At 41.2% G+C, this 27,345-nt stretch overlaps 2 protein-coding genes across 2 annotated transcripts; one reads left to right on the forward strand and one right to left on the reverse strand.

Annotated features, from left to right (window-relative positions):
* On the reverse strand, positions 1 to 7,155 carry nop53 (NOP53 ribosome biogenesis factor). Its single transcript, XM_047594035.1, has 12 exons — positions 6,918 to 7,155; positions 6,288 to 6,364; positions 5,827 to 5,935; positions 4,578 to 4,780; positions 3,970 to 4,025; positions 3,735 to 3,830; positions 3,421 to 3,522; positions 3,144 to 3,323; positions 1,932 to 2,107; positions 845 to 911; positions 363 to 439; positions 1 to 237 (listed from the first exon to the last, which is right to left on the reverse strand). The coding sequence occupies exons 1-12, from the start codon at positions 7,121 to 7,123 to the stop codon at positions 177 to 179; spliced, it is 1,410 nt and encodes a 469-aa protein (XP_047449991.1). The 5' UTR covers positions 7,124 to 7,155; the 3' UTR covers positions 1 to 176.
* Positions 7,156 to 7,670: 515 nt separating this feature from the next.
* On the forward strand, positions 7,671 to 14,509 carry LOC125013866 (histone H3-like centromeric protein CSE4). Its single transcript, XM_047594775.1, has 7 exons — positions 7,671 to 7,829; positions 8,825 to 8,968; positions 9,274 to 9,427; positions 9,522 to 9,647; positions 12,333 to 12,472; positions 12,772 to 12,925; positions 13,020 to 14,509. Exons 2-7 carry the CDS (start codon positions 8,841 to 8,843, stop codon positions 13,146 to 13,148), a joined length of 831 nt encoding a protein of 276 aa, XP_047450731.1. The 5' UTR covers positions 7,671 to 7,829; positions 8,825 to 8,840; the 3' UTR covers positions 13,149 to 14,509.
* Positions 14,510 to 27,345: the final 12,836 nt, after the last annotated feature.

The following is a 27,345-nucleotide window of genomic DNA, read 5'->3' on the forward strand; positions in this document are numbered from 1 at the left end:
TTGAAACAATTATCACAATTTATATATCACTCTTGCAGGCGACATTATAGTTGTTAGCAGTTATCTGAAAGACTCAAGCGGACCCTCAAGAGTCATTATATTTTATGTACACAGTTCCATTATGTTGCGTTTGTGGTTTTAAATGTCCCCCAGCTCCTGTGGTCTGTGGGCTGGTTCTAAGTGATCTCCTTAAAGGCTCTCTTCTCCACATACTTCAGCTTGAGTCTCCTCTTGAACCTAAAAAAAAAAGGGGGGGAGGGTGGAAACAGACATTTTACTTAATATACACCTTGCGAATTTGTACAATTTGTACTGTGGGCTTTTGATGAGACGTTATGTAACAGTAAAGCGGAGGTCCTTACTTGGCTCTTTCTCTGGGTTCGATGAGGTTCCTCTTCTGCAGACTCTTGAAGCGGTCTTTGAGGACGCTGCCCTCTGGCTGCAAAGTCACAGCATTACAAGAGATGAGAGACAAGTCCATACAAATCCATGTGAGACAATGGTCATTCTGCTTTAACTGCTACACAATTCCCACCCAAGCTATAAAACCCTATTCATACCTCAAAGACTCAGATAAGTATTATTTAAAGACATAATGGCAGGAGATAAAAGAGAAGAACTGGGAATTTTCCACTAGCAATTACATCAAATAAGACCATAATGTGGAGAAAGTGGGTCGTCACAGTATTAGAGAATGGGATAAAGCTTAGAGTAAGACAATGCAGAGTGCAGAAGATAATTCAACAACTGAACGAATCAAAAGTCATTACAGATAAACTGTGTCCTCGCAGGCTTGAGGTCAAAGTGGATGAGTAAACCAGAATTACAGTTTTTAGTCAAGTACCTTGAGCCGTCGCAGGGAGCCAGCCAGTTCGTCACTCAGCTGAACCTCCAGGTCCTGAGGCTGGAACCTGACAGTAAACAAAAAAGAAGTAAGAAACCAACACTTATAAGCACGTAGACCGACCAGGCATAACATTATGACTACCTCTTCTTGTGGTGTCTGACAACTATTCTGTGATTTGTCTGAAATTAGAAGTGGGCGTGGTTAATGTGGAAAAGCACAAATGCTAGTGGCTGCTCTGTGAGCTCCCAGACTCTAATACTCGCAGTGTGTTCTAATTTCTCCAGGGTAGAGATCAGCGTAGTGTCACTGTACGCTGAATGAATGACGTGAGCCGATGGACACGGTCGTCAAAACGACTGGCCGACATCCAAAAAGCGCCTCTTGTCGACCATACCCCACAATGCTGAGCCATGTGACGCATGCTGCAGGAGGACCTCCCCGAAGTTCTGCACTTGACTTTCTCATGAAGTATAAATGAAATGGGGAGGACAAACTTTGTTGTACTTCTCGTGGAGTACATAACAAGCTTTAAAGAAATCGTGATTAATTGCATCGGTTCACCTTCTCCCATTGCTCCGTGGTCTAGTTGTGATGCTCATGTGGCCGCTGTTGGCTAATCGGGACTCCATCACCAGTTCACTACCATTCCTCCCTTGAACCACGTCTTGGCTCAGTTGTCTACAACCACAACGTGGCCCTTCTCAAACTCCCTTAAATCCTTACACTTAATCAGTGTTATTCACTTCACTTCTCATTGGTCATAATGTAAAGCCTGAATGGTGTAAACAGTTAATTTAGTCATTATTTAAGACTTTATCATAAAACAATAAAGAGAATACCCATCAGCTTTCCACAAGAAAGTGAATACAATTCTTGTTTTGTGGCTCTAAAGAGACATTTTAAAGTGTGAAATACTAACTTTTATGATGAAATCTTGTAATTAATTGTTAACTGATGACGTGGAGGCAATACCAGGACAGGAGGATCTAACAAAACCCATTCTTGAACTGAATTTAAATAATTGTATTTTTGTAGCTTTATCTCTACTAAGGACTTTAAATCAGAAAAGAGTTAAGGTGTGTACTTGAGTTTGCCGAGGCGTCTGGGCTGAGCTTTCTCGGCCTCCTGGTTGGCCTTGCGTTGGACCCGTTTGGTCTCTGTGTTCTGCTCCTGCTGTTTGATTGAAGCCTTTATGGAGCGAAGCTGGAAGAGCTGCTGCTGACCGTCAATTTGCTTTTTCTGAGCGAGTCGTCGCTGCACCTGGAGTAGGGTTAAAAAGAAGAGTAAGAATGAGGTGATGTTTAGGTGTTGAGCACAACGAGGCTGTAGCACATCAAACGACTCCCAGTAACCAGGCCAGCTGTGACAAAATGCTGCACTTGGAAACGCCACAATGACTACAGTCATCGACCACATGCACTCTGCACCTGCGTGAAGGCAAACAACTCTTTGTACAAGGTTCCTACACATTCGAAATTCCAAAATTCCGTACTTTTTCCAGACCCTAATTTCCACATTTCTCTGTAAAAAAATCGAATTTATAGTCAATAAATTATGGAATTAGTCGTTTGTTTTCATTATTCTGAGTATACCAAATAATTTCCAGAAAATTAAAGCTAGATAATGTAGCAAATAAGTTAAGTACAAACCCAGATAAATTCTGTGCACATTTTTGTTTTTTTGGTAAGTTGCACATGAATCATCCATCAGTGATCATCTATGTAGCCTACTGTGTGGTCTCACACAAACATTTCAGCTTTCCATACTTGCGTAGGAACCCGGTTTGTACCAGCTGGTGGCAGTAGTCCATTTATCTCACTCAAAAGGGGAAATTGAAAAGGCAAATATTAAGTGGGAGGCCTGAAAGTAAGTCTGAAGTTCTTGGTCTGAAGTCACTCCATTCAGAATTCAAAGATCTGCTGGACCAATCAAATGAGGCGAAGGATAGAAGAGTAACAGCCACGTAGTCTCACATGTGATCTGAACACTAGAGTTGAATAGATTTCCAACAAAATGGCTCAGATTGGCTTAAGGATGATCCAGTTGCAAGCAGATGTATAATTTCATCACCGTATAGAGACGGACTCTCCTGAATTGTGCTCATTAGATGGTGTACTGTTTACGCATTCCTGATCACCTTGTTGTGAAAAATGTTCAGATTAGATAAAGATGTTAAACCTGCGGCTGTTCTTGATTTTCTCTTCTCGTCACCAGTTCTCTAAGCTGAACAGCCAACACGTTGAATCGGATGAAAAGCCGGCGTTAGGGTCCAATAAGTTCCCCCAAGTGTACATACCTTAAGTTTGTCTGCCCTCTCCTTCTTCCTCTGTCTCTCAGTCTTCTTCTCTGCCTGTGAGATGGCTCCCACTGCTGCGTCCTCCTCGTCCTCACCGGGAGCTGCTGCTGCTGCTTCCTCCTCCTCTTCTTCATTCTCCTCCTCTACCAAACCTTCCACCTGCTCACGAAGAATCACCTCCTGAAAAACCCAAAAAAATGCACGTCAGATCAAAATGTAAATCCAGTTGTTGGCTGCAGCTCCCCCCAGCTGTGGGAGCTGGAATAAACACCTGTACCTCTGTAGCTTTGTCTTCTTTCTTGACAGCCAGCTGTCTCTCGATTTTGTCCTCTTCCTTTTTTTTCTTGACCTCTATTTCGTGGGCCTCCTGAAGCAATGCCTAGGTTCACAGGGTGAGCAAACAAGTGGAGGAGAGAAGTACGAACAGTCAGTCAATATATTCAGGATCTTCTAAAGAAGAAGCTTAAACAAACATTTCACCACTCATCCAAATAACTTTAAAGAAAACTCAAAGTATGGCTTTGTTTGATTTTTAGTTTTGTTTTTGTAGCTATACCAAGCCCAGGATGAAGGACAATCCTCTCAACGTACCTGGTGAGAGAAGAAGTCTGGGTTGTATGATCCTCCAGGAGCGATCACCTCCACAGCCGGGAGCACGGACGGCTTCTCGTTCAACTTCTCTGGACGCTGATGAATCAATCATGCAGCCGCATTAGTTTAACTCCAGTGCTCCAACACTGAACACTTATGTCTAACATCAAATAGCTGCAACAGACTTAGTTTAAGATGAACAGTCGTCTTTTAGTCATTCAACAGTTATTCTCACCTTAATGCGCTTCTTGCCCGTCTGTTGAAGATACCAAGGATCAGCTGATTCTTTGGCTGTGATGGAGGAGAAAAAAAGTTTTTCTGCATATTATAATCTTGTATTAAATGTGTCATGTCAAAAAACACGCAGCAGAGGACAAAAAACACAATGCAATGTGGGCTTAGGGGGCAATTGGAAAGCTGTATTTTGTTGTTCTTTTACTGTGTTAATATTAATGTTAGCGATATAAAATGGTGCAATGAGTCTGAAGGAGGCGCTTTTCTTTTCAGCGCAGACAACAAACAGCTGCATTGTTGTTGGACGACAGTGTTAATTTTTTGTTGTGTCCAAGAATAAACAGACTTCCGGCAGTAAATGTTTAGATCACAGGTTGTGTCAAACTGAGGGAGATTCTACTTAAGCCGATGCTGTAGGTTTCATAAACATATTATTGCTGCATTAAGAAATATTTTTATATGTTTATCCTCAGATCCCAGAAAACTGTTCACACAACAGTTATCTGAGCTCCATGCTGATCTTCACATTCCCATGAAGGAAATACTGGGAGCGCAAGGATGGGATCATCACTGGACAGACACACGCAGATATTCGCACACTCCACTCACACTGTTGTCCCCATATGTCATAGTAGTCTCTGTTTGGGTTGTTGTTAGCCTCTGTCACTGCCTTCTTGACCGTCCTGTCCACAGGCCGTCTGTTCAGCAGCTGTTTCTGCCTCCGTGGCACAACACCTTTGCCTGCCAGCTGCTCTGCCTTCTGGGCAATGCGCCGGAGTTTCTTGGCATTTGGTTGCTGGTAGGACAGCACACTGATGGGGGAGGAAGAGGAGATGATTGGTTGATTTTGTAAGGTGCAAGGAGTTAAATGAAATTAGTGAAATCAGATATAGGGGTCTACAGCCCCTAGTGGGTCGGCAGAGGTATTGCGGGGGGAAGGAGTTGCAAAATCTATGGTATTTATTTTTTTAATTTGCCTCCACAAATTTAACTTTCAATGTGTATTTAAATACACGTCTACATGAATCCAACATATTTTAGTAAAGGGATACATGGAGCACCACACTACACCTGTCAATCTAAGCCTCCTGTACACAGTAGGCCCCTAATAGAAATAAAAGAAATAATATTTGAACCTGTGTATTATTTGAACAGCTTAATATTGAATAATATATATTCATAATTTGCACTAGGCCGAGTTTAACATAGAACACATATAGTAGGTAGGGAGTCCCTACATAATCTCCATCAGTTTGGGGTCCTTGGCCTGAAACACTTTGAAGACCCCTGCTCTAGACTTTAAATCAACACTGTGTTGTGTGTTTCTATATCCTCAGATCCCAGGACCCTGTTCACATAACAGTCTCCTGAGCTCCTATGTGTTGTCTTCACATTCCCATGAAGGAAATACTGGGAGCGCAAGGATGAGGTCATCACTGGACACACATAACCAAAGATTAAATAAATGTTAAGCTGATGTTTTACTCTCTTATAACTTTTGTAAAGTTACTTCATGCATGAACTGCTGTAGAAAAACTCCAGTCAGTCAGTCAAACTAAATTAATCACGAACACATGCATTTATAATCCATACTAATAACAATAGGTAGAACATTTTGTGTAAAGCTGTATTAAATACCAAGGTCCACCATTTAATCATCACGCTAATCCCAGTAAGTGGCTTAAATAGGAAAAGGGTGTGAAAGGCAGTTGGACATAAAACTTTAATTCATCTAGTAAAAAATACCACCACAGCATCATCACTCCCCCACACTAATGAATTAACTACCACTGCTACAACAACATGCTCTCAGTTATGGTTACAGCTTATGAATGAAGGATTAAACACGGATACTGACTCTTTAGGTGGTGGTACTTGGGAGTCGTGCTGGAGGATCAGGTCTATCCTCAGGGGACGCTGTGACTTTCCTTTCCTCTTCTTCCCTGTGACTGGCTCTGGCTCTGGTGCTACACAGAAAAATCAGATTAATCAATAAGAACAAACCTTGAAATAACCATTTTTCTCAAAAGGGAGTAATCAATACATTGACTGGAAACTTCTGGACAGAGGGACTGCAACTTGGCCTTGAAATTAACTTGAGACTAAAGGCACTGCCTGTTTCCAATTCACAGATAAGTAATAATGTGTCACATTCCTGAATAAACAACTGTACAAGTTTATTATTTGCATTCCATTAGATTGGATTTTCTTTGTATGTGTGAAAATCAGCTGACACTTCAAGACATTTTTAAGAAGAAATGCAGAAATCCTGATGCAGAAGTACATTTTTTATGCAAACTAAATAAATCACATATTTACCTTTCTGTTCAGGTTTCTCTGGTTTCCCAACATCCAAAAAGAACAAACTGTCATCAGACTTCTCAGACAGCAGACCGCTAAAATAATAATAATAAAAAAAAATTAAAACATGTTATTACTACAATTAACATCTTCTTTATCTACATGAACTTTTTTCCACTTCGTCTGTCACTTTGTTGAGTAATAAATAGTTTGACAACAGTTAAATTCCCTTGTTCTAAGACTAATGTCTCGTTGTTTTTGTTAAACTAATAAACAAATTATCCAACCTGAGGCTGTTTTGAGGAAGCACTATACATAGTCTAACTCAACAGAAGTCGTGAGCTGACGAGACATTTGTCCAGTGGGTCTCGGCTTCGGTCACAGGTGACTGGAGGTCACTGTTCATTGTTCTTCATTGAACAAAGTGGAATTTTCCGATTTAAATTGATTAAAACAGAGAGAGGCCATCCTGATGCCACAATGACCTAAAAGCATCAGGCAATGTTCTGGATACCTCCAATAGAGACGCCAGCTAAAATTACTCCTAAAATGTCCTCTCCTGGGATATTAGAAGTATCAGTTGAGAAGTTTAAGGGTTTCAGTTGAACATTAAAATGTTTCAGTCCACCCCACATACGGCTAACTCACCCGGTGGTCCTCTCTTGAAGCCTGACGTCTTCTAAAAACTCCTCTACATCGTTTATGTCGCTGTGTTTGCCCCAGTTCTTTTTCTTGTTTTTGTTGACGCGTTTTCTCCGACTGCTGACCAAACTCGACGGGTCTGAAGAGTGCTTTAAACTTAAAAAGCCTGGCTGCGAAGCCGCCACGCGTTTCAACCTCCTGGCAGCCGCCATGTTGGAGGAGTAGAGAAAGAAAACACTGCTGCGTTTCTTCTTCTTTAGTACCGGGGGGAGGGCGGTGACGCCACCTGCAGGACTGATACAGTAAATACTGTTAGAGTGATTTTGTTAGTAACTTGAACTAAATATATTGGTTTTTTCTCCTCTCCATCATATTTTGCAAGGTAGTCATTATTTGTATTTACAACGGAGTCGCGTCTGGATCACGACGTAAAGGCAAAACAACTAAGAGTCTTACTAATATTGGTTTCTTAATTATACGCGTTTTATAATATATAGACTACATATACATTTAAATAAAACTGAAAATACGATATAAAAGGTTGAAACTGAACGGCATTGCCTCTATCTTCAACCACTGTTGGTGTCTTAGTTGCCATTTTTCTTCTTTGTGAAATACACCGATTAAATAAATCTTCTAATAATTTCCCAAACTAACGAAAAATGTCAATAATCAGGACGGAAAAAACTTGTTGCATGACATTGCCACTGAGTTTGGTTGTGTGCATGTTTATCATGTAGCAGCCTGTATGTAATGTGTTTGTTCCAAATGCATCATGGGAAACGTGTCTCCTCTCGCTTTCCTATGTTCTTTTTCCTTTTTTTTCCTCCCTTCATTTTATAGCGAGAGAACAACGCTTTAGAGACTCAAGAATAAATTCCCATTTTTAAGCTGCAATCTTTCGCCAAGTTTTGAAAGGTAAGTACGTTTGCTTGAATAAAACTCCAAACTATCATTTAATGTCATGTTAGTTTCGTATTGATGTGTTTTTTCGTTTATTTTCGGTGAAAAAGAAAACGCAGAGCAGTCGAGCTATTATGTGCCTGCTCGGGGAGTCGGGGACCTAAAAAGCTCTGGTGAACTGGTCGAATTTGACTCGAAAATGCGCCTAAAGTGAGGGGTCATCTGACAAAATATTGTTCATCAGTTGATCCCCTGACATGTCTAGCGTCGTCTTCAAAAACTATATCCCACTTTCATGGCGCGGATTTTATATTCTTCCGTCGTTTTTATCGTCAACCTCTTCGTTTGGTATAACGAGTTTTCCTTCCCGTTTACATTCTTCATGCCTGTAGCCAGCCATCATCTTTGGGTGCGCTAGATTGTGGACACGCGGCAGCCGGCGTGGGCGGGATCGCACGGTTTTCCTTTAAAATAGCTCATTCTGAATAAAAAAAACTAGATTTGTGTGTAACCGGGCAGCCCACTGCGAAGAAGCGAACGCACCCTTGCTCAATGCGCATCGGGCGGGGCTTAGCAGGAAAATACTGTGCTGTGATTGGTCGAAAGGTTCACAACACCCCGCCTCGCTGGCCTGTGTACAGGATGTGATTGGTTCCTCTGATAAAGAGCTCCACGGTGATTGGACGTCTTCGCCGTCCTTCTTTCTACAGCTATTGCATAAGCCGCCTCGGGTATAATTTGAAAAACTGCAGTTTTGTTTTTACAACGCACTCTAACCGAAAAGTAGAGTTTGTTATGTTTGTCTGAAGTTTTAAATTACTGTTTGTACCATCGCAAATTAAATTTCACGTGTCACATATGTGTCTTGTGCCCTTCAGCTCTTACGCTGAACAGGAGAGTTTAAAATATTTTTTTTTTTGTTACTGAATAAATGTTCATAAGGTCTGAATACGACTGTATGGAGTGTCTGAAACATATTAGAAACGTAGTTGTTAAATTATCTTCTGCAGGTGATCAGTAGTAGCCATGGCCCGTACCAAGCAGACTGCCCGTAAGTCCACTGGAGGCAAAGCCCCACGTAAGCAGCTGGCCACAAAGGCTGCTCGTAAGAGTGCCCCTTCCACTGGTGGTGTCAAGAAGCCCCATCGCTACAGGTGAGGCTGCTGCTTTGTTCCCCATGTATTACATGTTACTACAAGTAAAAGCTGAAGTTGATAATATTTTGTAAGTTTTCCTCATTAGTTTGTCTACCCTCTCCAGGCCCAGTAGTGTAGCTCTTACACATAGTTCATACAGTGAGCACGATTCATAAATGTGTATTTGTAAAAACATAAATATTCTAGAATATATATATATATATATAAAAATAATAATAATTCTTACTAATCTCTAATGTAACTACCTGGAGGTGATTTGTGTAGCTTGACATCCCTTTTTTTCCTCTCCATGTCCTGTGAAGGCCCGGTACTGTGGCTCTGCGTGAGATCCGTCGTTACCAGAAGTCCACTGAGCTGCTGATCCGCAAGCTGCCCTTCCAGCGTCTGGTGAGAGAAATCGCCCAGGACTTCAAGACCGACCTCCGTTTCCAGAGTGCAGCCATCGGAGCTCTGCAGGTCGGTACAGACCCTGTAGAAAGTTATTTATCTGGGACCTTGTCCCAATATTCCACCAGCAACGTGCTTAAATGGTTTATTCTGCCCTCTGCAGGAGGCCAGCGAAGCCTACCTGGTGGGTCTGTTTGAGGACACCAACCTGTGCGCCATCCACGCCAAGCGTGTCACCATCATGCCCAAAGACATCCAGCTGGCACGTCGTATCCGTGGAGAGCGCGCTTAAAATGTTTTCTGATTTATATGCTCTCCTCTTGTCCCTTCACCACTCCTTTCTCCCTTTTCTTCCACTATACTTAGTTAGTAGTTTGGTTTGAGGTTCTATATATATATATCATATGATTGTGATAACCGTAAGTGTGTGATCATGTCTTCTTTGGTGCTACTAGTAGCAGATTTAACTTAGAGGGATCTTCACGTATATTTCCAACTTCGAATCACAGTTACACTCATCAGTCCTAATTAGTAAGCGCACAGGAATGCCTTGTTACCTCTGTAAATAAGGTGTTTTTGCAAGCCAAGAATAGTGTATGATCTGAAACGGGCATAGGAATTAGCATTAAGGTTGAGACATTTGCATCTTCAGGCAGACACACACATTGATATAATGGGTCTTCAGATTTGTTCTTCTTTTCTTTTTTGTTAAATAGAAATTTGTTGTAAAAGTAGTGATTTTTTTACAATAATGGTGTATTTCTACTGTTAATGTTTAATGTATCAAAATACAAAAGATTGATTCTGGTTGTCAATTAGAAACATCATTGTGTTATGATGACACTGCATGGTTTGACAGACTACAAGTGGCATATATGTAGCAGACCTCTGTTGATCATACTTTGATTTTCAGCCACGATGTTAAGTCCAGGTAATGTTATGACTTTTTGTTCCTCTCTCAGGTTGGTATGATAACCCTTTTTTCAACTGTGTTTTTGATTTATGTTTTCAGTCATTTTTAAGGGCAAAATATTTGTACTCTGAAATTCACATACAAACATAATAAATAGATTCTTGTGGTTAAATGAGCTGTGTTGTGTGAATTGATGTTTGCATTTAGTGTGTTAATCACATTTGTGCAGAAAATGAACAGATGAATAACTGATATTGGACAGAAAATTGATATTATGTCATCTATTTACATTTTTCAAGCATTTATGTAAAATGCTTTTTTGTTCTGTCATAAACTGAGCATCTTTGGACTGTTCGTTACAAAAAAATATCAAACTGAAGTCACCTTTGACCACTAGGCAATTCTCAAAATTATCATACTTTACATTTTCAATACTAAATTATTTGATGAGTGCTAAATTAAAATGTGTTGCCAAAAACAGTTGTAGTAATCCGAAAAAAATAAAATAAATAAATAAATAAATCCTGATATATGCATCCTGCAGCTGATGGTATAATTACATTAATAAAATCCAGGGACTTCATTTCACTGACCTACTTTTTCTTGTTTCTGCTGTCAAAAATACCTTTAAGATGATTAATGAGTCTGGAAAAAATAACCCGAGTAGTTTTTTTTTTTAAGATTCAATATAATTACAACAATATAATTACAACAACTGTTTATTATAATAATAATAATAATAATAATAACAATAATAAACATATAAACAACTAACTTTTAAATGTCCCTTTCAGTTTCACCAGAGTGGAAACATTAAATTAAAACATACTAAAAACACTGCAGGTACGTCTGCACCTTGTCACCCATCACAAAATAAGGCGCCGATAAATGCATAAATGCTAATAAAGCGCAGTTAAAACCCTGAGCCCCCTTTTGACCCGCAGGTGTCCAACTATCGCTGAACTGTTGTGTGAACACTGTTGCATTGTGGGACAGATGATTGACGCGGCGGCCATTTTCCCGCTGGACGCTGCTTCCCATTGTGGATACGAAGAAGAAAATAGACACAAGCGAAACATTTCTCACGACTTCAACTCACTTTCCCCATAGGTAAGCCGCTCTAAATGTGTCGCCGTGTCGGTGAATAAACTTTAATTTTTTTAAAGTTGTATTATTTTTCACGTATACTGGCATTTAAACGAGAAAAGCGTGTAATTTTGTCGTGTGGTAAAATAACACAGACGGCTGTCGAAACGACGGTGAAATGCAGCCGTGTCTGCAGCCGTTGAGATGAGAGGAAATGCTGTTTCAAATTATGCGCCTGTTCAGCTCGGTTCTACGGAGCCGTACGAGACCGTTCAACCTCACCGCGCCTATCTATGAGTTCCTTGAAATGTCTTCTGTGTCGTTCTGTTATTTTCTGATACGCGGAAACAGCGGTTATTTCTAAATTTGAAGTTGTTTATGTGCTACTCCGTTGCTCTTCTGCCCTGGGTCTTTATCCCGTTTGCGCATCAAACCGCCGCCATCATCAGAGCGGGGTGGGCGGGCCTAGCAACAGTGGAAGGCAGGCCGTAGGGCCCGCCCCCTTTTTAGATTCTGAACGCTGATTGGCTCACGGGTTGTATTTTTAGTTACGTTTTGGTTTGCCAGCCAATTGCGTCGTCGTCTGTCTTTGATGGATGTGTGTCACCCGGGTTGTGAAAGTGAATGTTAACTTTTACGCACTGAAAAACTTATTTCAAGTTGCCAGTTCCAATTTAAAAGCTTGAACTTATCTTCTTATCTTCATGCACATGTCCCTTGGAGGATTTTAATCATAATCACATGGAAAGTGTTCTCTGCATTAGTCACATTAGACTGGCGAAGAATCAGTTGAATGTAGAAGACAGATAGGAGTTTGTTATTGTCGGTTGCCATGCATGTGTTGTTGCCGTTAAAGCACTTTGTTTTTTTTTTCGTCCTCAGTAAAATGAAGACACTGAAGGAAAAATAGAAGACTACTTTCTTACTTATTACTTACGTACTTATTTTTCTCTTCTCCCCCTCTTCTGCAGGTGATCAGTAGTAGCCATGGCCCGTACCAAGCAGACTGCCCGTAAGTCCACTGGAGGCAAAGCCCCACGTAAGCAGCTGGCCACAAAGGCTGCTCGTAAGAGTGCCCCTTCCACTGGTGGTGTCAAGAAGCCCCATCGCTACAGGTGAGGCTGCTGTTTTATTTCACATGTTTTACATGTTACTACAAATAAAAGCAGAAGTTGATAATATTTTGTAAGTTTTCCTCATTAGTTTGTCTCCCCTCTCCAGGCCCAGTAGTGTAGCTCTTACACATAGTTCATACAGTGAGCACGATTCATAAATGTGTATTTGTAAAAACATAAATATTCTAGAATATATATATATAAAAATAATAATAATTCTTACTAATCTCTGATGTAACTAGCTGGAGGTGATTTGTGTAGCTTGACATCCCTTTTTTTCCTCTCCATGTCCTGTGAAGGCCCGGTACTGTGGCTCTGCGTGAGATCCGTCGTTACCAGAAGTCCACTGAGCTGCTGATCCGCAAGCTGCCCTTCCAGCGTCTGGTGAGAGAAATCGCCCAGGACTTCAAGACCGACCTCCGTTTCCAGAGTGCAGCCATCGGAGCTCTGCAGGTCGGTACAGACCCTGTAGAAAGTTATTTATCTGGGACCTTGTCCCAATATTCCTCCAGCAACGTGCTTAAATGGTTTATTCTGCCCTCTGCAGGAGGCCAGCGAAGCCTACCTGGTGGGTCTGTTTGAGGACACCAACCTGTGCGCCATCCACGCCAAGCGTGTCACCATCATGCCCAAAGACATCCAGCTGGCACGTCGTATCCGTGGAGAGCGCGCTTAAAATGTTCTCTCTTCCTCTCGATCTTTTCCCTTCTCACCTCTTCCTGCCCTTCCTTCACCATTCTGTCTCTCCGTCCCTCTGCCCCTCACTTGCTCCCTCTCTCCCTGTGTTAGTAGTGCGTAGAAGAAAACTGATTATATTATAATTAAAGTGTATAGTTGTGTTTTTCTTAGTGCTCTCAACAGCAGACTTCTAGGGTACTCTCTTTTTGTGCATGTACTGACTCTTTGGTGATGAGATCTCCTCAAGCGCACATCTCCTACTTTGCACTGTTTCTGACTTGTGAGGGAGGGGATAGTTCATGGATACAATAAGGAGTAAAACAATGCAAATCTGGAAGGGACAAACAGGGGAAGAGGATGGGTATTTAGCTGCTGGGGAGACTCTCTTTTCTGCAGCAGGGTGCTAGAAGAACTTGCCTGATCCTCCTCTCCTGTTTCCAGTCCTCTTCAAGCCTCCACTCCAAATCGAGAACAAACCATGTTGGTCTGTGCTCATGAAAGCTCAGGCTGGATGTTTGGTCCCTGTGTGTGTCTGCATGAGTGTCAGTTCTTATCACCACAGCAACGTCGTATACAGTCTATCAGCATTTTTGGAGGAGTTGATTTATGATTACAATATTGATCATTGCTCTTATTTGTCATGTTAGATTTCCTTTCCTTCCAAATCGGTCTCACATGGGATTTTGTTTGTTTGTTTTGTTTATTTTTTACATCAAACCATTTGTGGATGACACAGACATTGGGGGATGAATCAGATTAAAACACAGAGAACAAAAATGCGGATTTGAAATATATTTTCTACTAGAGTGTGATGCTACTGACTCCGTCTGACACCAAAGTTTGATTTTCTTGTAGGCGCTTGATGAGTTTAACCTCACCTGTTTTTGTGGTGTTCAAATTGGTTTCATCTAATTATTTAAAGCCAAAGCTTGAGAGCTTAACGGTGTCAGAGAAACTTTTTTAGCAGTTTTTTAATAAAGGACCTTTTTATAGCAAAGGTTCATCGAGGTTTGTAATGTTCTCTAAAACCAAAAGTTCTCAAAGTGTAAAAAGACTTTTTTAAAAAACAAAATAACAGATTAAAATGTGAAGATGTATTCTAAATCAGTGTTACGTGACTAATAATACTAGTCATGTTTTCTGTACACGTCCCCCCTGTGCTTCTGTTGTTTTATTTCTCTGGATCCAGTACACCTTTTCTCAGGTTGTCTTGCCACCCTTTTAACTTAATTTTAATTTTTCTTTTTTTTTGCTCAGTTTGATTTTCTTTTTTTGAAATGTTGAGGAAATGTTTCAATTAAACAATGTTTGTAATTTCCAGATTTGTCATATAAGGTGGTAATAAATGGATGTTACACACACTGTGTCCTTTATCATTTATTTGAAGCCCACATCGAGGCTGGTGTGAAATTCCAGGTTCTTCAAGATAAACATTGCAAAACAAAATAGAAACATTTCCTTATCCTTCTAGCATAATTGCAGAGTCATATTTGAACATTGTATTGAGTCAAAACATCACGTGGGAGTTTTGCTATTTGGCTAATGATTCATGAAGTGAAGGGCTGCATTCCTTTAAATGTAAATTTGATAAGTCACGTTCAGACTTGTTAAATCTCCGGTCCTCGTTTATTAAATTAAAAATCTACACTGTAAATAACCACCCACAGGACATCAAAAACAATAAATTCATAGTATTTATTTCCTTTATGTCAAAGTAAAATGTATTTTTTTGGAACTTTCCTGTTTACACAATCTCGTGTTGATGCCAGTTTTATCGTTTTACCACTAGATGGCAATAAAACATAGTGTAACTAACTCATTCCCACTGTGACTCCTTTATGGTCTTGCTGACATTGCAATGTGCTTTAGTTAAGGAAGAAGTCAGAATTATATGTTGAAATGTGTATAAGATAAAACTATATATACTATACTATATATAAACTATATTGTTATATTATTAAATATAGCTGCACTTTCTTAGACACAAATCTGGATTTTTAATTTGTTTTTGTGGAGCGTAATTCATCTCTACATATAAACTGAACCTAAGTCAAATAGATGGTACTTGTTTAACCATTTTTTTTTGTGTGTGTGTTTTTTATGAATCTCTCTTTAACCAGCGCATAAACTCCACTATCGTGTATAGAGACATGAGATGCTAGCGTTACAATTAATATCCATGTCTGGGCTGACATCATTCCCCTCATCATTGTTCCGTTTCATCCTTCTACTTCCTTGATTAAAAGGGATCAAGCTATGCCCTCAGCCATATTCATTACAATGAAATGCACACACACACACACACACACACACACACACACACATTTACCCATGTTACTGTGGCCTCAGCCATACTCATTACAATGAAACACACATAGACAAACAAACATCTAATCAAACACCAGCCTTTAATCCTGTTGTTTTGAATGGACATCACTACTACAGTGGTGCGGCCTTACAAACACGTATGTACACCCACAAAGAAACGATCAGTGGGGTGAGGTCGAAGGGTGCCAGTTCTCAGTCTGGCGTCACTTTCAACTGACAGTCCAAATAGTTTTACAGTGTGAGACATTTTTGTGTCTTCAGGCTTGGCGCATCCTCATATATTTTTTTTTTCTTGTGGTTTCCATTTGAGCAACTGAAAGTGGCCAAAGCATAGTAAAAAAATAATACCTCTCATTTCAGTTGTATGTGTGTATTCATCCTCAATGCATGGTGACAACTGTCAGTTGTCAAACTGCTTTATATGTGCCTCAAAGACCAAATCAAGGCAAGAAAGCAACAAAGTGAAGCAGTGATTCCCAAAAGTAGATGATAAAATCCAAAATGAGTTCACACAAAAGAGAAGAACGCTAAGCAATTAATCACAAACTCACAATTTCTTCTGGCATTGTGATCTAAAACACATTCCTGATGGCATTAGACTGGTATTCAGATACTCTAGGAGCTCATGGACCGCCATCAACATCCATATTATTCTCCAGTCGGAGAAAGTAGAACACACATCGGTGTGTTCTACTTTCTTTGGGAACCACTGCAACAGAATATAGGGATTAGCTGAAATGTTTCACTCCTGTCTTATTCTCTTGTCTTCTGTCTTCAATCATTCTCCCTCAATCCATAGTGTGAGTGATAGATCGGTCTGAGGGGTTTAAATCAAGATGATTCATGTGTATGGAAAACGATGATGAAAAATCCACATCATGTGACTATAATTAGTCCTGTTTTAGCCTGGTTTTTATGACGGCCTGTTGTGCTGCCTCAAAATGATGCACAGTTTTCCCACAGGTTACACTGAAAACCAGTTTCCCACAATTAACCAGTTGATTAGAAATGAAATCATTCCATTCTTCGGATTAAAAGGAACAAATGGCTAACTCCTAGCTAATCTAACAACAGGATTACATGGCAGCATATCAAAAGAACCACTTCTTTCAGGATTTGGACCTGAACACTGGCATGTGGGTCCAGAAGATGCAGACGTTTGTTTTTCTAAACAAGTCTGTGAGTAATTATAAATGTATGAATACTGGACTGTTGATGCACAATTGGCAGTCATTAAGAGAAGCAAGCGCAGATGTGTGGTTCCTTAGTCACACATGTACCTGACTGGCTTTTTTTTTATTGAGTGCGTTGTATCTTTGTTGAAACATTCAGCCCAGTGTGCTTTTAAAGTGAAGGAGCATCACGTGAGACCACAGATAAGCACCATGCTGTCCTAATTGCTGAGCATGTAATGGCTTCAGCATCCAAAGAGATGCGTAGATGTGTTTTTTTTTTCCTTTTTTTTTTTTTAGTAATGTCTTTGTCCATGTGTGTTCCTGTGTGTGTGCGTTTGGTCACAACTGTGCGTTCACCTTCTCCAAGGTCTGCGTAGTGCCGCTCCATCTGTGGCACTCAGGGGATTACAGCCAATCTGTCTGTCTGCCGCTCAAAGTGCTGACCGTCAGACCAGCACCAGATTAACACAGTGTCGGGATTGGGAGGGGTGGGGGGTTATGGGGGTGTAGGCTGGCGGGTGGAGCGTGGGTGAGGAGAGATGGGGGTGGGGGTGGGGGTGGGCAGGGGATAGAGGTGGATGGATGCTGAGGAAGAGAGAGATGTGTGTGTGTGTGTGTGTGTGTGTGTGTGTGTGTGTGTGTGTGTGTGTGTGTTGGGGGAGGTGGCGGGTGGTGAGGGGTGGGGGGCAGGTTGAGGGGTCGACCCCAGATTAGTACGCAACTGGTACAGTGTGTGTTTCTCTGTGTCTTGTGGGGGCTGAGTGGGTTACACACATACGGCATAGAGGGACAGAAGGGCAGATGTACAGTATGCAGTGGGTGGGGTGGGGGGGTCATGGGTGACACACGGCCCAGTTGAGTGAGGGGCTGCTGGGCTGGTTTCTTTATAATATTTAGCAGTTTTACAGTAAGTCTCAGCTGATCACATGTGGACACTTACACAATCTGAGCACGAGAACAGATTATATATCGACTTCTGGATTATTATGTTTACAAAATACTGCACACGTGCATTATGACGGCCTTACTACACTTCAGACGTACGAAAGTATGTGTGTCATCTGCAAACAGAGATCTATTTAGATCAGTCATAACAGAGAAGAAGTAGTGAATGTAGTGTGAGGAAGAAGTTCAGACGTCTCCACATATCTCAAGACAGTGGTGTTAAAAGGCAGCGACTGTGGCCTTACACTTGGACTTAGATACACCACAATAAAATAAATGAATAAATAAAAATCTAGCAAAATAAAATAAAAAATAGCATTAGTAAAATTCATATAATTACATAATAAAATAAGCAAAAATTATACAAAATTTGCATATGAACAACATACAAGAAATAGAGACAGAAGTAAATTACATTCATAGGAAGGATTTATGTAGTTAGGTTTGGGGGGAGTGGCGTATGCCTAAATCAAAAAGCATGCTCTCATTAGATAGAGTCTTTCAACGTTTTCATTCATGTCCTGGTCCAGTGGCACGGGTTTAAAAGACAAGAACTCGCTGAGCAAAATCGGGAGGGTTTGTTCCAAAATAATTGTGGTGCAACAGGAAGACTTGTCCTCCCTCTGGGACAAAAGGGTGGTCAAGAAAGCTGAGAAAGGGTATTATTGCGCAAAATGACCACATCGCTGCAAGCTTTCAGCTCATGCCCTCAGGAAGGTGTTTTAAAGCTCCTTCTAAGAACAAATCGTTATTCCAGGTCTTTTATCCCCTCTGTTATTAGACTTTTAAATCAAAATGTGTCCGGTTGGGAACGAATCCCTGATTTCTTATATAAGTACTTTTAATGTTCGTTTTCTGTTAGCGCACCTAGCTGTTGTGCATTCTAGGGAGGACACAGGAGGACACCTGCATGTTATCTCTGGCAGTGTTAGTGTGGTTAGTGTTATTATTGTTGAATGTGAGGTGTTGCAGGCATGGGCAGTGCTTATTGCTGTCAAACTGATTTGCCTCCAGGACAAATAAAGTTGCATTGGATTGAATTGAGTCATATAGATGAAGATGAGGGCAAATGAGGGCAGGCTGTCATTAAACGTTTTAATTGGGTTGCAGTCAAATTCACACGAAGGAAGCAGTGGCAGAAGTTGGTTAAAGGATCAGAAGAAACGGACCAAAAAACTAATGTTCAAGAAACCCAACAAATCCAGGTACAATACTGAGAACCCCTTCATGCGTACAAACACTACCAGACAAACAAAATAGACCGGGACTCTGTGGAGCTTTTGCTCATGTAGCTGCTGCCCAAGCTTTCTGCATCTATTCTAATATGTAAAATAGTTTTAAAGCAAGAATGTAATTATTATTATTATTATTATTAGCCGTCATCATCTGCTTCACTTACCACTACTTTACTCTTGGAGCAATAACTTCTCTTCACTTTCAACTGGTTTCTTATTGTCATTGAAAACTAAGTGCATTTTCACTGCTGTAGTTTAAAGTTTGTCAGCTCTTGTGCCTGTGTCCGGGTTGCACTTGAACACACCACACAGACCACAGCCAGAAACCAGCAGGTGACTGGAGCGTTTGCATCACAAGCGTTTTCTCTCTGGCCAACAAAAAGCAAACAACACAGTATCACTTTAAATGAACTGGCTGCACAATCATATGAATTAAAAGCACAATTCTAGCTTAGCGAGGACACTAAGTCCACGTGGAACGACGAGCTGAGACTAGAAAGACACGGCGGTATTTTTTCTGTGTGTGCTGGGAATTGTAGTCATTTCAGGAGGGTGGCGAGTGCATGGGTGGACGACTGAGATTACTGTAGGGTGCTAGCAGCACAAAGAGACACGGCGAGCGAGAGAGTGGGTCGGGTCGAGGCGACAGGGTTGAGGAACCCAAGGGTGGGAGGTGTGGGGGTGGTGGGGGAGTTGCTCCTAGGGATTAACTGTGTTCAGACATTAACACAACGTGGAGCAACACAGCAGGGTCCAGCGCAACACACACACTATTTAACAGGAACTGGTGGGAGGTGTACGATAAAGAGATGCTAAGGGCTGGGTGCTACATGTAGAGTTAGCACCACGAGTGACTTTTTAATACAAACTACCTGACTGCCTATAGTTTTATAATCTCACAATTATACTATATTACCAATTTTTAGTAATTCCCATCATGGACTGAGTTATATTTTTGTATGTTCTTTCAAATTAGATTTTTATCTATATTGTTGTCTAATTCCACGCTACTGTGACAAGGAAATTTCCCATAAGTAGGATAAATAAGTAATTTCTTATGTCTTTTATATTATGTAGACATGATCTCTATGCTAGTATGTGCATTGTTTTGTTTTTTACAATGAATAAATTGATCTCATCTGAAATACAATCCTCAAAAACAAAATCCTCGGTAGTGAAATGCTCCACTGGACGTCCGTGGACTGTTGTTGTAACTCCTTCATTCCTGTATCTGAACAGAACCCAGAGTGAAAATGAATGAATATTCCCGGGCTGATCAGGATCTTAAGGAAACAGTGGGCAAAATGTAAAGATATGAAGACTCACACAGTTTATCTTTATTTAACTTGGAAAACTTCCCCCCTTCAGCGGGGGGAGTTCAGCTGTGAAACTCCAAGTGAAATAACAATAAAAGACACAACTGAACGGCTTTAAATGTGCCCTCAGAGCAGCGAAGGGCCCGTTCCATGCATTTCACCTCCTGGTTCATGGCTCTGAGTTCAGCTGCTCTGCAGTAACAATGCATCGTGTGTGTGTGTGTGTGTGTGTGTGTGTGCTGGCTTGTGTCTCTCTGGCCATGTGCTTCTCTAGTCACACTGCTACCAGGCGCAAGAGGGGAGGGCGAGGAGAGCACACACCACCCTCTGCAGACACATGGTTACAAGGGGGGTTTCTCTACAGCTCCCTCCAATGACCAGTCGTGGCATGACACTGTGATGCGGGCAAAAACACGGGTAAAGAGTCACCTTGGTGTCGCAGGGGTTAAGGTACTTTCCTGTCTCTATCAAAACACGACTAACTGCCTGTTTATCTGACTCACACTAGGAGACACAAATATTAAAAGGCAGGGAGCTAAAATGCTTTACTTGTAGAGACGACAACGAACCAATGAAAAATGGAAGAATCTTCTTCAAGGAGTGTGTTTGACTTGTATGTTATAATGTAGTCATAGTTATTGTTATTGTTGAATGAAAGCAAGAAAATGCTTCCAATCCAAACAGTGTGAGACTATACAGAGTTCATTTCTTTCTTTCTTTCTTTCTTTCTTTCTTTCTTTCTTTCTTTCTTTCTTTCTTTCTTTCTTTCTTTTTCGCCAGTTAAAGAACAAAATCCTCCATCTTATATGTGTTATTTGAGGAGGACTAATGTGAAAATTATATTATGCAGAGATCTATCATTTACATGATGCTGTGCCATTCTTTTGACAATGAGCCACTACGTTCAGATATATGAGATATATGTCAAGCTTGATGTCGTTGTTTTGTTACGCTGGAGATTATGTACATACAGTACATGCGAGACAAACATGGTAAACATTAGCATGAACGCACGGATGCCTGTCACTCACAAACACACTGGTTGTTGATGTGTTTTTGGCAAACTGATGTTTAAATAGCCACTAAGTCACAAACATGTTGACTTGTTGTTTCCAGAAGGGTTGTGTGTGTGTGTGTGTGTGTGTGTGTCTCTGTGTGTGTGTCTAATATTTGGTAACTTAATGGAGGCACCCCTGACCCCCCACCCCATCCCATCAGTTTGTGATTGGTCTGTGGCTCCAGCATCGGGGATTAGGCCATGTTTCCCCACTTTACGTCCCTGGTTCCTCTCGCTCTCTTCTCTTTTCTATTTCTCTCTGCCTTTCTCCCCGCATCACATGATCCGTTACATCACGGGATTGAGGTCAGAGCTGGATTAGGGTGAGCTTCGCCAGCAAGCGAGCGAGGGAGAGAGAGAGAGAGGCAGCGCTGGAATTACTGAAAGTGAAGGAGGAGAAATGGGTGGGTGGGTAGGGGGGCTGTTGAGGCTTCACAGATGAAAAGAGAACGAGACGAGAGGGAGGCAGGAAAGACGGGTGAAAGTGAGAGGTCGAGACAAAGAGGGAGGAAGAAGCACTGGATGGCACGGGAGGGGATGAAGATATGTACGGGGGTTTTACACTAAAAGCAGGATTGAACAATACAAAGGTCCCATGGTGTCATGTGTGATGCTCTAATGCAGTGGGGGAAGCTCCAAAAGAATAAAAGGTTTGTAAAATGTTCCAGGAGATGAACCATGCAATAAGTCCGATAAAGAAAACAGCAGGGAGCATAAATGTGGTGGAGTGACAAGGACAAAGGTCAACAGCTCAGACAGAAACTCACAGGCCGCACCGAAAGTCTGTCCTCAGTCACTGAGGAGTACAAGGAACGGAAATATAATGAGAACTGGTGGTAAAATAATAAGAATTATATTACTACCAGGACAAACACCTATACTGTGTAATGGAATGACAATTTGTTTATTTACCACAACCACACATGAGAATAAGAAGGGGAAAATAATATTCTGTGTCATTGTCATATTTATTTATATAGGTTCTAACAGTGACTAAATGTACATCTCTGTAATAATGTTCTTATACACACGCTAACAACTGTATAGGGGGTATTTAAAGGCAGGTTTATTATTCCATGTTGGCAAAGGTTCATTGATAAAGAGACAAATAATAAAGAAAAAAAGGGACATCGCCCAGATGTTTCATAAAGAACGTTTCTGAAGCTGAATTGGTTGTCTTTGGTCTTTGGTCTATTTTACAAATGTGACTGTGCTTGTAAACAGCACCAACACGGTAACATGCTGCAGTCGTTATTAAGCTACTAAATCAAACATAAAGATATGATATTTTATCACCCATATTTTATTTGATTGATTTAGTCAATTTGAGGATATTTACTTGGAAAGTGTGTAGGAATTTTCTATCCACAGTCCTTTAATTTCAGGGCCTCGAAAGTGATTAAGACAATCACAAGTAACAAACAAATGTTTACATTTAAACACATGGATTTCCCAAGAATGGGAGTCCTGCTTTGAGATTTTGGTTTTGTCAGGCCTTTACTGCTGCTGTGTTCAGGTGTTGTTTATTAGTTTGATTAAGTTGAGATGAGTTACCTTTCTGGGTCATTGTCCATCTGTACTGCGAACACCTATCTATTAGCACTTGTGATCCAGGGCCACTTGAAGTCATCACTGCCCTTCTCCAAACATACATGGAATGCATCAATTGCAGAGCTTTTGAATAATATCTGGTTTGTCAGTTCATTTCATTCAGTTGAGCTAAATGACTCATACAGAACTTACATGAGAAATGTGAGTCTTGGTGATGTATGCAAGGTAGACGCAATGACTGTGAAAACACACACAGCCAAAGAATTTAACTCCACAAAACTTTCAAGTGATACAAATCTGAGAGCAGAAATCATTGCAGTATAGCTGTGTATCTTTTTCAGTCCAGAGCACATTTCCGAAGGTATCTGACACAGGCCAGTTTCATCACAGTGTTTTCATCCTGGTAAACAGGACCTAAACTGACCTGCACTTGTACAGCAGAGGACAGGGTGAACCTGCGAGAGCCAGACTGCAGATTAGGCTACATCACACTGGCATCACACTGGACATGGGCCTTCTGATGGTGTCCTGAGGTGTGTGGCAACAGGATGTGTCACACAAGAGAGGAATTGTGGTCACAGTGTTGCTCCTTTTGGTGTGGTATTTGTAATTGTATCCGAAAAAAAAAAAAAAGCTGTATCCCCAGTCATTCAGTGTTTACCTCACAATTTCCGCCCTGTACTAGTGCTGATGTTTGGAGGACTTCATCAGTGTTATGTCAGGGTTTTTTCTATTTTTATTTGCGAGAGGTCAAAGTTTAATTAACGATACTTTATGTCCCATGATGCACTGGGCCTGTGAGAGCATCTGTCACTGAGGCGGGGGCACTGGAACCAATTTGTCGTCTGGAGAGGGAGAAGATTTTAATCCCACCGATGAAAAGAGAAATGTCCAGAGAGAGATGGACATACAAGTTGAGAGATGATGAGTTGCGAGTGACGGCGAGAAGGAAGAAGAAGAGGAGGTCGAGAAGGAGGAGGAAGAGGAGGAAGAGGGAGACAGTAATCCCGTCTAATTCACTTAGTGTTGCGCTGAGGGAGCAGGACACTAAGAGGATTTGGGACATTCTCTAAATTAGATCAGCAAGAATAACAAACTGCAAGGAGAGGTGGAGCGGAGGGAGTGAGGGGGCACACATTGCGAGAGGTGGCATGGAGGAGGGACCATGTGAGGAGAAGGTACGATGAGAGGGCATGCATCAGGTTAGATAAGTTACATGCATCGAGATAAAGCTCAAATGAAACCTCCTGACGTAAGGTGCAAAACTGAACAGGTTTGTCGACAGTTTGAGTCTTGTTGACCAGCCTCATGCTTGTAGTACAGCTGCCTTCATTTTGAGTTCATTCAGAAAATCAACGTGAAAAAAAAAAAAAGAGGAGGCCCACAAATGGATCAAAACACAGTCGTGGATGATACACCCAAGCACAGGCATTAAAGCGTTGTCACCTGTGATACTGATCACAATTCATGTTCGCTAATAGCTCAAACTCAACGCCAAGTGTAATCCAAACCCCTGTTTCACTCAAACATATCATTAATCTGTGGCTCTAAACTCTGACTTTTACTATTAGTGATATTAACTAGGTGTTAAGTTGTAATCTGCAGTAAAGCCCTTAGCAGAAGTGTATGCTGAGGTTGACAGTGGCTGGTTGATCCATTCATAGTGTAATACTGATCCTGTTACCACCGCTAGCTGCAGATCACTCACACCTACTTACACTGCAGTACCGTGTGATTTAGCGGCATTACCGCACAATTACAAATCTTATTTAACTGGTGAGCAATGCACATTTTTACATTTTAGCTTACAATCCAAATTGTGATCGTACGAATTAATTTTTAAAGGAACGCTTGGTATAAATTTTACTGGCTACATTGTGTGTTGGGTGAAGATTAAATAGAGCTGCCTTTAATAACTGCAAAACAAATAACAATAAACGAGTATGTTAGCTACCAAATATGCTTTTCATAGATAGTGGAATAATGTTTTTGTGGAATGGCTGTGCTATCTTTAGCCATAGAATCCATGATCTAATATGGAAAGTGGTTTCTCCAGTATAGTTTTCCAGTCATTAAGCTGAGTGAGGCCTAACTTGGGCTGCACAAACAACAATAAAGCCACGAAACCTTTTCATTGAGTTAGCAGTAGCAGTTAGTTTAGCAGTGGCTTTATTGTTGAAAAAATGTAGTGTCTTGAGGTCATGCTGCCTTATGGGGTTACATCCGTAGGTCACTCACTCATAACAATGTACCACAAGAATGATGAAATCTAAAAGATTGCAGTTTTTTGGTTATTTGTCAGCACCTGTTGTTTGTATGAATGCCTTTAAACTGTAAACAGTAACATATGTGTCATATGTGCATCTCACTGTCTGTGAAAACGAGTTCTGTGTGCTTTTATTTGTCTGCACATGTATGTCTGATGGGCACGACTGTGGCGACATCCGTACATGCGCGTGTGCTGGGCGCGCGTGTGCATGGCGGCGTTGGGATTAGGAATCGATTAAGAGGAAATTGGACTGAAGGCAGGCGGGAGGGAGGGAGGAAGAAGGGAGGAAAGGATGGCGGGAGGGAGGGAGGGATGATGGGGAGGCAGCAGCAGCCTGTGCCATGATTACAGTGTGCCTCCAGAGCAGGCCGGCCACCAGCTTGTTTGTAGGGGATTAGAGAGAGGAAAGAAATGAATCATATTTCTAAGTCCTGAGTGTATCTGTGTCTGTGTCTCTGCGCTTCACAGTCCATATGCTGCAGCTGGAGGATTATAGGAGCACACCGCCTGCAGGAGGGGGAACTATCTATCTATCGGTCTATCTATCTGTCTATCTATTTATCTATCTATCTAGTTTACATTGACAATAGCAACAAAAGCACAGTCCTTAAAAACTCACTGTTCTGTGTATGCATACCACACGCTGCAGCTTTTTCATTCCAAGTGTAACTGGGTAAATGAACATTAAAGCTTGTTAGTGACTGTAGTCTACTGCACTCTGTTAATGAGCTTTCGTCCTAGCCAGTGTTATGCTGTGTCACCACGAGGCTGAATCCAACTCTGTGTTCTTAGGCTAAATCCCAGTCAGAAGTCTCGCTGTTACTGGGCAGCCTGAGGAGTAAAGTGCAACACCGGGCTGAGACAAATAACAATGACTATGCCCCAGAATAAGATGTAGTAATCAGAATACCTGTCTGCTGGGGTTAAACCGCAGGGTCTTATTACTGCATACACACTAGCCGACATATTACACACCAAGTGCACAGGCAATTTAAATTTGCAATTAATTAAGGAGACTAAGTACAACAAATTCACAGCTTTGTGAACAACATGGGTATCAAACATGCATCCCGTTGGCCAAAAGCAGCCCGCAACATGAATTTGCAGAGTGGACAGAGCACAACACTGAGACCCAGGACTAAACAGCAGAGAGCAGTGTGCCCAAATCACACTTCTCAAGAAATTTAATTTGTTTAAATGATAATATACTTGTTCTTCTTTGCACTAAAACTAATGGGAAAAGTCTAGAGTTGTCGTTACCTCTAGGTTTCTATTCCGTTGCCTTACTGGTCTGGCCCACTTGAGATGAAATAGGGCTGTATGTGGCCCCCCCAAACTAAAATGAGTTTGACACTCGTGGTGTTCAACATCAGCATGCTAATGTGCTCATGAATGATAACAATGCTAACATGCTGATACTTAGTTTGTTGGATGTTTATTCTTGCAACAAGCTCAGAGAACGATGAGGATTTCATTCCATTCATAATAAAACCAGTGGTGTGGGGTCCTGCACTCAGGACCAAAGGGCCATCACCAACAAGGCCAACATGCTCTGTGCAAACTTAAGAAAGAAGAACTGTGCAGCCTATCATCAGAATATCAACGTTATACCAAAGTCACGTACCAACAATGAACCAACGCACATGGAGTAGCTATATGGATACAAGGTAGAGGATAAACTGAATCAAAGCAAGGAGACTGTATGTGTAAAGATAATCTCTTTAATGCACAAGTTCAGTTGATTGTTCATTATCTGTGAGATATAGCAGCTTATAAAGTTCATGTTGCATTAGTGTATCTTGCTATATTGACTGCCCTTATTCTGGATACGTTGTACTAGAGTTAGTACAGTTTTTTTTATGATATTACAGTCCATCCCATAAATTTAAATTGATTGTTTTTATGTTTTATGATTATACTGACTCAATTCATCCTGTTCCAGTCAGTCCAGTTCACTTTACGGAGCCGTATTTTACACACTTTGCTCAAAAACATCAGGGGGGAATGTAAGGATATCCCAGCGCCATGACGCTTAAAGATTTTCTTCCCATATATCCATTGTGAACAAAAAAACCCTCGCAGCTTTGTTTCAAGACATGTTAGCTAATAGCGCTCCTAAAACCTTTCATCCAGCACTTCTCGCTGCCCCCGTGGTGCTGACTCTCAGGCCTATCCGTGGCAGGAGCACAGAAACATTCAGCATTCAATCCAAAATAATCTGCCCATCTCTCATACTTCAGTTTGGGATTGGTGAAGCAGTGGGACTCAGTATTATGGTTAGTTCTAATCTGTTTTCTCTCTGCCCTGCTCCCTCTCATC

The sequence above is a fragment of the Mugil cephalus genome, chromosome 9 (genome assembly GCF_022458985.1).
Source record: "Mugil cephalus isolate CIBA_MC_2020 chromosome 9, CIBA_Mcephalus_1.1, whole genome shotgun sequence".
Lineage (NCBI taxonomy): Eukaryota > Metazoa > Chordata > Actinopteri > Mugiliformes > Mugilidae > Mugil > Mugil cephalus.